This window comes from Neopelma chrysocephalum, unplaced genomic scaffold (genome assembly GCF_003984885.1).
Source record: "Neopelma chrysocephalum unplaced genomic scaffold, ASM398488v2 Primary Assembly neopelma1_147, whole genome shotgun sequence".
Lineage (NCBI taxonomy): Eukaryota > Metazoa > Chordata > Aves > Passeriformes > Pipridae > Neopelma > Neopelma chrysocephalum.
The window spans coordinates 7,600,519-7,611,811 of record NW_020897809.1 but is presented as its reverse complement, the minus strand read 5'-3'; the positions used below and the strand labels follow the sequence as shown (position 1 = coordinate 7,611,811).

Here is an 11,293-nt window from a genome sequence, read left to right as displayed (position 1 = left end):
TGCCCGGAGCCGCGCTGCGGGGAGGCCTTTCCCCGCAAGCAGCAGCTGCGGCTGCACCGGCTGTCGGCGCACGGCGGCGGTGGCGGCGAGGACGGGCGGGGCGCGGCGGCGCGGCCCTTCGGCTGCCCCGTGCCGGGCTGCGCCTGGTCCTTCGCCACGGCCTACAAGCTGCGGCGGCACCTGCACTCGCACGACAAGCTGCGGCCGTTCGCTTGCGCCGCGCCGGGCTGCGCCAAGCGCTTCACCACCGTGTACAACCTGCGGGCGCACAGCCGCGCCCACGAGCAGGAGGCGGCGCAGAAGTGCGAGGCGTGCGGGCAGCGCTTCCCCAGCGCCGCCCGCCTGGCCGCCCACCGCCGCCGCAGCCACCTGGAGCCCGAGCGGCCCTACCGCTGCGACTTCCCCGGTAAGCCGCCTCTGGGGATGGGCTGCCTTCCCTCCCCCGTCCAGAAAAACCGGGATCCTTGCTCGATTGTCCTCCCCGCTGCCCCTCCTTCGTCTCCCCGAGGAGTCTCCCCTGAGACTTCACCTCAGTTATCAAAGACTTCCATCTAATTTGGCAGCTGGAGGACGCTGCGCCTGTGCTGCCGTGACTTTGTGAAACACGGCAAGACACAGCAACGCTCTCCAGTGGTGCACCTTAACCCGGGCTGTGCGGGTTTTCATTGCCCACCTTGGGTAAACAGTTGTAAATACAACTGTATTTAACGTAGTTTACGATTGCACTGTTAGGTGTTTGTTTGTTTTTTTTATGTTCCCGGATGTAACATCCTGGAAAAAGGATCACGAAGATGCCTCGCTAAAAGTTGGAAGGGAGAAAAGAGTGCGGTTTTCCTGATTTTTATTGCTATTTCCCTTCTGTCCCCAGGCTGTGAGAGAACGTTTATCACAGTGAGTGCATTATTCTCCCATAACCGAGCCCACTTCAGAGAGCAAGAGCAGTTCACTTGCTCGTTCCCTGGCTGTAACAAGCAGTATGACAAAGCCTGCCGACTGAAAATCCACATGAGGAGTCACACAGGTATTCACAGGCATGACTTGTACCTGGGGAAGTACATGGAAGATAGTTATGTGGAGAGTGGACTTCAGTTTGCTGGAAAAACTGAAAGTCATGAAGGGAGGAAGGGTGACAGGAATTATTTGGAGTCAGTGATTCTTGGCCTTCTGGGAAGAAGGGGTAGGAGTCCACTGAATCAACTGGCCAAATGCAAAGTATTTAGGGACATGCAAAGCTGTGGCTTCTGTCATTGTGCACTCTGTCCAGCAAAACTATCCCAGCTCTACTCCCAAATTCATAGACCTTCAAAATACTGGTCAAAACAAACAGCTGAAAAACTCTCAGACCATGTGGAGTGTATGTGCCAAGGCTGGGAACAGCAAGAAGGTAAATTTCAACTCAAGCAAGCGCTCCTGACTTGCAAGGCCCACTTCTAATCTGAAATACAGCCTTCTCATATTTTAAAACACTTGTGTGTACTCTCTACTGTCCTCTGGTTTCGTGGCTTTACAGTGTTGAGTTTTGGTTTTTTTGTGTTTTCTTAAGTGTCACTTTTGTTAAGTTAAAGTTCATAGATGTGATGAAAATCAACTTCACATACTTCACTGTATAGTAATCAAGATGCAGTCACGGGTCATGAAAACAGGAAAGAACATTTCTGTTTTCAGTAATGCTCTTATTTATTGGTTATTAAAGCACTTTCAAGATAGCTCTGATTAATATGAGGTGGATTGATAAATCTGATCTGTGATCTTTGATGCACAGGAAAAGATTCAGTAGCCTGGAGGCCCAGACCATACAAGGGTGAGGGGGCATGACAATACTCTGCAGTACGTTGCAGGACAGAGTGGCTGAGTTGTTCTGTCTTAAATTATCTTAAGCAGGTTTTGATATTTTCTAGCAGCAGTGTGTGTTTTCATATTCAATAGTTAAGGTAATCTTTCTTTGCTTAAGGTGAAAGACCTTTTATCTGCGACTTTGAAGGCTGTGGCTGGTCTTTCACCAGTATGTCCAAGCTTCTGAGACATAAAAGGTAAAGGAAGCTTTTTCTGATTATACTGTCCTAAGCCACTGGCTGTTTGTTTGTCTGTTTATTTTTTTTTCAGTACCTAAGCAGCAGTGGATTTAATCATGGCAATTTCCTTCCTTTGTAGGAAACATGAAGATGACAGGAGATTCATGTGCCCAGTAGAAGGCTGTGGGAAGTCGTTCACTAGAGCAGAACACTTGAAAGGCCACAGTATAACTCACCTTGGTACAAAACCATTTGAGTGTCCAGTAGAAGGTATTGCTCCACTCTTGTATGTTTACTGGTGACCAGTGTGTATTTTTGCCTAAAGAGTGTGTGTGTTTTCCCCAAATGTGAGCTTGGTACAGGATTGGAACAATTTAGAGTGAGTCTTCTAACAGGGTTTGAAGAGTTAAAACTAAACAGAAGACATTGCAACTGAAAAAGTGATCATTCCCAAAGTTATGGATTACAGAGAAAACTGTAGTTTGTGCTCTAGCTTGACTACCTCCATCACTTCAGCAGGACTCCAGGAACAGAGATTTTTGAGTCTGATCTGAAATATTCTGCTTTATAAAGTCAAGAAGCTCTACTTAGTGATTGTATATCCTTTTTATGGTCTTGCCAGCAGTTGTCATGAAGAGTTTAAAATGCTGCAGTGTGGAAAGGTTGTGCTTTATATTGGATGAATTTGGGGTTTCTTTTTGTCAGAAACAGGTTGTTGAACTGTCCTGCCCACTCAGATGGTGATTTCTTCTGGGTCCTCTGAGTGTATGCACAGGCACTGCAAAATAGCAAGTAGATTTCTGCAGAGATACTGTGATTTGGTAAGACACTAAATATGAACACTGAATTGAAATTAGATGAAATTTCAAAGCCTTGTATATCTTCTTACAGGCTGTTGTGCAAAATTTTCAGCAAGAAGTAGTTTGTATATTCACGCCAAAAAACATCTTCAGGATGTGGACTCATTGAAGACCCGGTGCCCTGTTTCCAGCTGTAATAAACTGCTCACTTCCAAACACAGTATGAAGACGCACATGGTCAAACAGCATAACTTCAGCCCAGGTAAAGTGTTTGTTTCAGGCTATTGGGGGGGTGCAGTGGGAAAATTAAATGTTTGATTAAGGAAGATGTGTATTTACTAATGGTGAAATCTTAGTCCCATTAATATGAATGACAGAATCTTTACTGAAACTGGAGTTAGTTTCTCCCTCCCCTAAAATTTTCAGTGGGACCTCTGAGTATTAGAAAGTGATACTTGTGCTTGAGCTGTGTGAAAGTGTGAGAAATTTCATCGTTTTTTAATGAAGTAGAACTTGTCCTTGTCCATGCCATCTCTAGAATAGTAGCAAGGTCTAAAAGAACTTCTCTTTTCACCCCTTTTCCCACTCCTCTACAGCCTGACTTAGCTTGGACTGTCTCAGTGTTATTTTTTGGCAAGTGCTTTTGTAACTGAAACTTCTCAGTAAAGGAGTGAACTTATTTCAGTAAGCTGCTTTTTCTTAGATCTGCTTTAAGGGAAGTTGGGAAGTGTTTTAGTAGGCTGAGGATACAGAATTTTAAGCTTCCTCCTTTGATCATTCATATTTTTCCTCTCCATTGTCTAATTGAAAGGTCTCTCTTATAACCAAACTCTTCTCTTCCAGATCTCCTAACTCAGCTCGAAGCAACCAACTCCCTCACACCCAGCAGTGAACTCACCAGTCCAGGGCAGAGTGATCTTGGCAACATAGACCTTGTATCCCTGTTCTCCAATGTGTCTAGTAACAATTCTGGAATTGCAACAGACATGGCGCTGGTGAACTCTGGGATTGTCACCATCGATGTTGCCTCGGTGGGCTCGACGCTGGGAGGAAACCTGCCCACCAGTACCAATTCCTTAAGCCAGGCAGTCGATCCCTTGATCCTGGTGGCGAGCAGCGACATGCCGCAGAGCCTGGACAGTTCTCTGCTGCTGGGAAGCGGTGCAGTTCTACAGCAAAGCACTTTAAACTTGGATGATGTACAGACTGTCAATGCCGAAGCCTTGGGTTCGCTGGCGTCCCTGTCGGTGAGGAATTCCAGTCAAGATGTGCACAGCTTGACGTCCAGCAATAATTTAACCATCGACACGGCCACTTTGACCCCGTCCAGCAGCCTCGGCGGTACCAATGTGCCTGAGTTACTAACGCCAGTTAAAGCTGAGCGGAATTTGGTTCCGTGCTCAGACGTTGTTGGTCAACAAGAGGGCAGCAAAGTAGTGACACAGTTTGTCTTCTCCAACCCTCCGGGGAGCTACAGTGCACAGAAGGAAATGGATCTTGGGGCAGTGACTGGCAGCTCGTTTTTGGTATGGAGTAACTATATTCACTTTACCCCTAGCTGACTGAGACAGCCTGACTTGGGGAGTATCCCTTGCTACTTACAGGGAGACCTTTCTCTCAGATTTTGCAGGTCATGCATTTTGGCTCTTTTTTGACAAAGGGTATGGCATGTTACGTTGTAGTAGTGTGTTGTCACAAGTAGATTCAGTGTGGTGATAAGTTCTCTTAAGAAATACTGGAATTCTGGTGGGGACAGTTAAGGAAGAACCTTTCAAAATAAGCAGTCATCCATCTGAAATGGAATTTGCAGGAATACCAAGAATATGTGATATATCTTGTGCATTTCATTCCAGGGAAAGATTTGGGCTGTAAGAATAACTGCAACATTTTAATCTCAGTCCTGGTTCTTGTTTTAAGTACTCTTCCCTTTCTCCTTCACTGTGTTGCTGCAGACTGTTTACATTATAAAGTAAATATTTACACTATTAAAATCTGAACGTTTATAAATGTGGACCTAACTTCTTAGTGTGTTGAACTCCAAATAATGAACACACGTAGGGAATTTGTTGGAACACTAATCAAAAGATTAGGGAAACTAGAATTCAGTGTTTGCAGCATAGAAGGTAACTGCATTTGAGAACTCATTAGTCTGTGTTCATTGTCTTGCTTTGTTCTTGATTCCAAAAACTTTACATCTCTGGGCTTTTGTTTTTTTTTACTAGGAGAGCAGTGGGTCTGCAAGAACAGACTACAGAGCCATTCAGCTAGCCAAGAAAAAGAAACAAAAAGGGAATGGCAGCAGCACAGGTGAGAAGCCATTAATTTTGTCAAATGTACTAAATACAATTATTTAGGATTTTTGGCACTGCAGTGGGAGCAGGTTTCTGAGCGGCATTCTGAAATGTCCCATCCAGTATATTGCTAGTTAAAATAATTATGCATGTGGTGTGCCATCTGTTACTCTGGATAATCACATTCTGTGGAATATCAAATTCACAGTAAGTTTACAAAGAAAGCTGCACCATATGTTTCCTGGTTGTTAACAAGACACTAGCTCTCCATCTCTTCATCTGCTTTTTATTTTCTTATTAAAACAAAAAAAAATTAAGGTCACTTTGCTTTCTGTTGTTTATGCTTTTGGTCTTACTTAAGGTGTTCTTTCAGTCAGTACAGACAATAAAAACAGCTGGAATTTTGCTTGTATGTTTCTCTTAGTAATAGCATGTATACAGTGTTAAGGAATTTATTTCTTAATTATCTGGAAATACTCAAACCTCTCTCTTAGATTTTTGCCTTGCAGGGAGTTCTTGTGCAGGGTGTGGTTTAGGTCATGATTCCAGATGTGTCATCTTCCTTTTAAACTGTAGTTTGACTCAAAGCCATCTGATGTGAATTATACACCACTCCTTTGTCTGGTCAAACATGGTCCACGGCTCACTAGACTTGCACGAGCTCAGATGTTTGAGTTGTGTCTACCTTTGGGGCTGGGGTGGAATATCATATATTTATGATATGAATACCATATATGGAGAGAGAGTTTAGTTCCACTTTGCTGTCTCTTAGACCTTCCTCCTCTGAAAATCAAGGCAATAATTTTTGAGGTGAGTTAAGAGACTAGTTCTGATTTGAGAACTGTTGTGTTTGTGTATTTGTAAAATGCATACCTTATAAATTCTGTCCAGTTCTGTGAGTTGTCATATGGAAGGATAAGTGCATTATGAAGCTAGTTCTGAGTGTCCTTGTATTAGCCATGTGCATGTGTCATCAACTGTGTCTTTTGGATGTTAGTTTGAAAAAGGCGATTACATTTTACAATGTCTTCTGAAATGACCTCAGAAAACTCCTGTTTCTGTTCCTACTCAAGTCTTTCAAGTCCACTTTTCACCAGCTATTGCCTTAATGCTACCCACTGCTTCTCAAAGTGGTCTGGAGCGTCTTGTATCTCTAACTGGTTTAACTAGGTTGAGTGAATACTATGGAGGGAAGTTCAGTGTTTAAAAAGATGTTATCCAAGCCCTTTGTTTATTATAGATGAAAAAAAAAACCAAAAACCCGCAGAGCTGGCAGGACTGTATCCTTGCAATTGTTTTGATTAGGTTTTTGGTTTTCAGCTTGTAATACAGCAGCTGATTTATCTTGCTTTAAACTGAAAGAAGCTTAAGGTTGTGATAGTTGTATTTGTGTAGCCCATTCTACCCAACAGTCCTTGAAATCTTTCTGGAAGTAGATGAGCTTCACTATGCTCTTTTTACAGTTTAGAAAAATGATGTGCATGACTTCTCAGGAAATGAGTTGCAAAATTAAAAATAGAAAATGCAATCCTGCTTTCTAATTCTCAAATATGCCAGTACTTCTGTGCTACCACAGGGGTGAGCCCTAAGCTTAGCAGTTTGTGATGTGGTTTTAATGGTTTTCATGTAAAAAGATGCTCACTCAGCAGCTGGAGATCATCAGCTTTTAGCAGTTGTCAGATGGTGCTTAATTATATTGCACTGTTGCAGACATTTGCTGTGTAGTGTAAATAGCTGCATAAAATTGAAAAGTACTAGCAGGACACTTTGGTTAATTGTTTCTGACCATCTTAACTATTAAGATTGCTCTCTTTTAGGGGCATCTGGCTCTGGTCAGAGGAAAAACAAAGGTGGTAAAGTAAGCCCTACCAACTTTTCATCATCCACTCCTGGCAGTCGACTGGGTGGCAACATAGTTCTGCCAAATGGAGGGCTGACAATAAGGGACCCTGCCACTGGAGCTCAGTATGTGCAAATTCAGCTTCTTCAGGTAAGAGCTAAGGAGAAAAAAACATGCTCATCTTCTCTGTTACCCAAATTGGCACATTTGTGGAATAATTTGACTGTTTGTGAACTCAGGTACTACTGCCCCTGAATGAGATCATGAGCTCTGCAGTATTCTTACATTATTCCACGTCTCAATTACAAAGTAAATATTAAAACAAGTAAATATTAAGTAAAGTAAATACTTCAGTATAAATATTAATTAGAGAAAATATAAATAAATATTTAAGTAAATGAGACTGACTTGAAAACATTCCTGCAAAAGGAAGTTTCAGCCTTAATTGTTATTTCTCTAAACTGTTGAAATGAAGCTCTAAAAAACCTAAAACAACGTAGTAACTGGTGTGGACTGATTAGAGGAGCGTGAAAGGTAATAGTTTTTGGCCAGGTGTGTATCTCTATAGTATTCAGAGAGAGAGTAAGTTCCTTCTACTTTACTCCTAAACAACTATGTTATGGAGAAAGCTATGGCCAGAGTTCTCCATCCATCTAGTTTTCTGAGGAGTGTTTGTAACATAAGAAACATGAAAGTTTGTAACTTTTATGTTAAGTATCGGCTTTATGCAAACATGGTGAAACTTGTTTCACATTTCTGAGTGTTACATTTGTTGGAAGATATACTATTCCTTCCTTTTCAGATCTTGCCAGTGGTCCCGGTGAAGACAGGATAATAGGTTGTACTCTGGGTTGGGTTCAGATTTAAGTGGTAGTTAGCTTTCTACATCTTTGTAGATCTAGGCCTTACTAGTACAGTGCAGTGGCTTTAGCAGATTTTTTAAGATCATGAGGCTGAGTGAAATTTACCATGTTGTGCTGAGATGCTTGGGGGTTGTGTAATTTTATCACATTTCTGTGTTCACAGGATGATTCCCCAGGAGAGGGAGATTTGCCCTTTCAGCTGAGCTCCCAGTCCTCCTCATCACATTCTCAGCTTACAGTGGATTTACCTGTTCACATACTTCAGGTACAGCACATCAAGCCATTGGGTTTTATTGCCTTGCTTGAAAGTAAAGACAGTTTACTGTAAACACTCACATTCTGCCTAATGAAAGTACCTTTTTTTCCATTGGGAGTTTAATTTCACTCACACGAAGTAGTAAGCAGAGAGCTGCACTGCACAATTTATCTTGTGTCCGTTACCAACCTTTGACACATCATAGGGGGTTGTTTCTCTTCCTCTGTTACTGAGTAATGAATAACCAAATGTTACTCATTTGTTCTGAAGTGCCCCCATCCTTATTTTCCTGATCTCAGCCTGCAGATAGTAGGTGGGTCAAGAAAGAATCAGCATTGGAATGTAACAGGCTACAGGAAGGATAGGATGTGGGAAGTAGAATCTTCAGCCTAGATTTCAGAGTGGTGTTTATATGGGAATGGCAGGTTACAAAGCCTGCTCAGGGGCCCTCAGTTTTGATAAACTCTGCAATGCACCTATTCTTGCCAAGTGGGCTTCTCCTGGGTAGAAAATAAAGCTTTTTTTATTGAGGAGGGGCACCTTGCTGTGCTAAACCTAGAAATACAAGAAGAGTAGGGTTGTTGGCCGTGGTAGAGAGTTAATGGAGGAAAACCAAACAGCAATTTTAAATTTAAATGCTCATCTGAAGCGTTCCACAGAAAAACTGTGGCAACATTGTTTGGGTGGATCCCCAAAGTAGGAAAGCTTTGGGATTCCTCTGAACCATTCAGAACATTGCTGTGCTGTTGAATAAATGTCAAGGTAATCTTGCTGATAAGCACTAAAAGCATCTAGAGGTGAAAGTACTGAACTCTTCATGCTGTCTGTTTGCTTTAACAGGAACCACACAATTCCACTGAAGATGATGCAGGTTCTGATAACTCTCAGTTCACTGGAAGCACAATAAACTTACAGGATCTGGAATGACCATTATTAAGAACAGTTACTTGAAAACAAATTGGGCAATCATGACAGAGTAAGATAACTATATGGGTCTTTTTCTGAGGAAAATATGAAAAGTAGGAGAACCGAAGTATGGTTGCACTCTTTGTGATTTGCTAAAGACAGTTGCAGCTGAAAGATTTTCTTAAAAAATGTAAATCCCACTTGATGTGCCTGTGTAAGATACCCTGTCTGCCTGGTGGTCGGGGAGGCTGAGGCAGACTGCTGTACAGTGTTGTTTCAGGGAGAAGTACTGTATTACACTTCAAACTGAGGTAATATTTACTGTTTTCACAGGAAACCAAGTATTCTACAGCTAACAAGTGCAAATTTATAATCCTGCCTATGACAGTTAAAACTTTCTTTCCATTGGTTTCCTGCTGGAGCCAGTGGCATCAAGGAGTTAAGAGCTAAAATTTGCAAGTGTTTTCCACACACAAAAACCATAATTGTTTTGGCCCATGTTTTGGCAGAAAACTGGAATAAAGTGTCACATGTAACAAAATTAACATTCTATGCCATGAAAATGAGATGCTCTAAAATCTTTGTTTTAGAAAGCTAGATTCTAAATGTTAACTTAGCTGTGAATCAGTTTGTAGCTCATGTTGAGTTTCTCCCTTTCTTTGCTCCCACGTCCCAAATACTTTGCTGAATTCTTCCAGCAAAACTTGAAAAAGAAAACTGCAATAGAACTGTACTCACTGTAAGTGATTAGCTAAGAGTCCAACAGCATCTGAGAGAGGTTTGTTTTTATCTTTGTGTTCCCTTTTTTGGGAGGAATGTTGACTGTCCTGTAAATTTAAGCACCTTGATTTTTATCTCATCTATAAACCGCTGCCAAGTTACCTGTAAACTGGCCACTACGTTTTTATTTTGAGTTGTTTGATGTTTTTGTTTTTTTTAATTGAACACTGTTAACACATGTTCTTTATTGCTATCCCAGAGTGCCACATGCACGTGGAGCTTACGGCTGGTTTACAGAATATGCAGTTGTCAGAGTATTTTGTGAGGGGAAAAGAATTGTTACCCAGAGAGATTTGCCCCACTGAAAAACTGCAGTTTCTCTTGGGGCTGGGGGGAGAGGTTGTATGTACTCTACTTATCTGGATTGCAGACACCTAAATAAGTATAGGGTTGTATAGGGGAAAAAAACCATCTTTGGTTACGTTTTAAGGTAGTAATTTAAATGTTTCTTATGGTGATGTTCTGAATGCCTATAAAAGTATGTATAGGAGTTTGATAAAAGGTTGTATGTACTGTTTTTTTTTTTATTCTCAGTGAGGTGTGTGTATGCACGTATGTGTAATTTTTTTTTTACAAAATAAGATATGTCACAGAGGGGAACGTTGTGATCTTTCTAATCTTGCACATATTTATTTATTTTACAGTTATACTGATGTTAAATTCACATGAGGTTGTTCAGAAATGCTTTTACTTCCTGTGCCTTTTGAACTATGTATGTGTCCATATAAATGCTTTTTTTGATTGAAGACTTGGGGAGGAAAAAAGCATACAGGTTACATTGAACTTCAGCTCCTGATTTGTAGGCAGTATTATATCCTCTGGTTGAACCAGTTTTATTTTTCTATCTTTAGCCTAACTGAGCATTGAGGTCTCTCTGTTCCTCTCACTCTTGAGTTTACAGCTTATGTCCAGGGAAAGTCTTAACCTTCTCAGGCTGGGTTACCAACCAAACTGTTGGTAGATGAGTGGCTGTGACTGCAGCATGGAGTCCACTCTTGAGAGAGAAAGATTGAGAAGGAATTGTGCTCCAGGGACTCCTTGGTCTTGCTCTAGTGGTCACCATTCTCTCCCTGGAAGCTGAGGCACCTCGAGCTCCCAATGCCTGCATTATTCTGTTCTCAAGGACCATACCAGTTCTTACTCTATTAAAATGGCCAAGGAACACTCCATCTTTTTATGGGACTTGCAACCAAATCTTTCTACTTCTGAAAATGTACCTCACTCAGCTTTGTAAGTGAATGTAAAGTGCTAACCTCTTGGGGCAGAAAATTGGATCACTTGGCTTGGAGTCCATTGCTGGCAATGGATACCTGAAGAACTGCTGGTGCAAAAGGGTTAATAAAGCTTTTTTTTTTATGGTCAGTTTGTCACTGGGTGTTGTTCTTTGCTTGGATGCATCTGACATAAAGCTAATTACTAGCAGCTTGATTTCTGCAGAGCTTGTGTTTTTCCTTTGGTTGTGTCTTTTCCACAGTAGTGGGGTGGAGTCTGTAATGAAACCCATCCTTTGGATTAAAGCATAGCCATTGTTTTTTACAGTCCTTC

At 41.7% G+C, this 11,293-nt stretch overlaps 1 protein-coding gene across 1 annotated transcript in view; it reads left to right on the top strand.

The window, feature by feature from the left end:
• Nucleotides 1–11,110, top strand: part of ZXDC (ZXD family zinc finger C) — a 16,435-nt gene extending 5,325 nt beyond the window's left edge. The window contains exons 2-11 of the mRNA XM_027700799.1: nt 1–406; nt 869–1,021; nt 1,952–2,030; nt 2,152–2,282; nt 2,904–3,074; nt 3,656–4,338; nt 5,035–5,119; nt 6,921–7,093; nt 7,970–8,071; nt 8,903–11,110. Of these exons, the coding sequence (XP_027556600.1) occupies nt 1–406; nt 869–1,021; nt 1,952–2,030; nt 2,152–2,282; nt 2,904–3,074; nt 3,656–4,338; nt 5,035–5,119; nt 6,921–7,093; nt 7,970–8,071; nt 8,903–8,989 (2,070 nt within the window). The 3' untranslated portion in view covers nt 8,990–11,110. The remainder of the gene's footprint in view (nt 407–868; nt 1,022–1,951; nt 2,031–2,151; nt 2,283–2,903; nt 3,075–3,655; nt 4,339–5,034; nt 5,120–6,920; nt 7,094–7,969; nt 8,072–8,902) is intronic.
• The last annotated feature ends 183 nt before the right edge of the window (nt 11,111–11,293 follow it).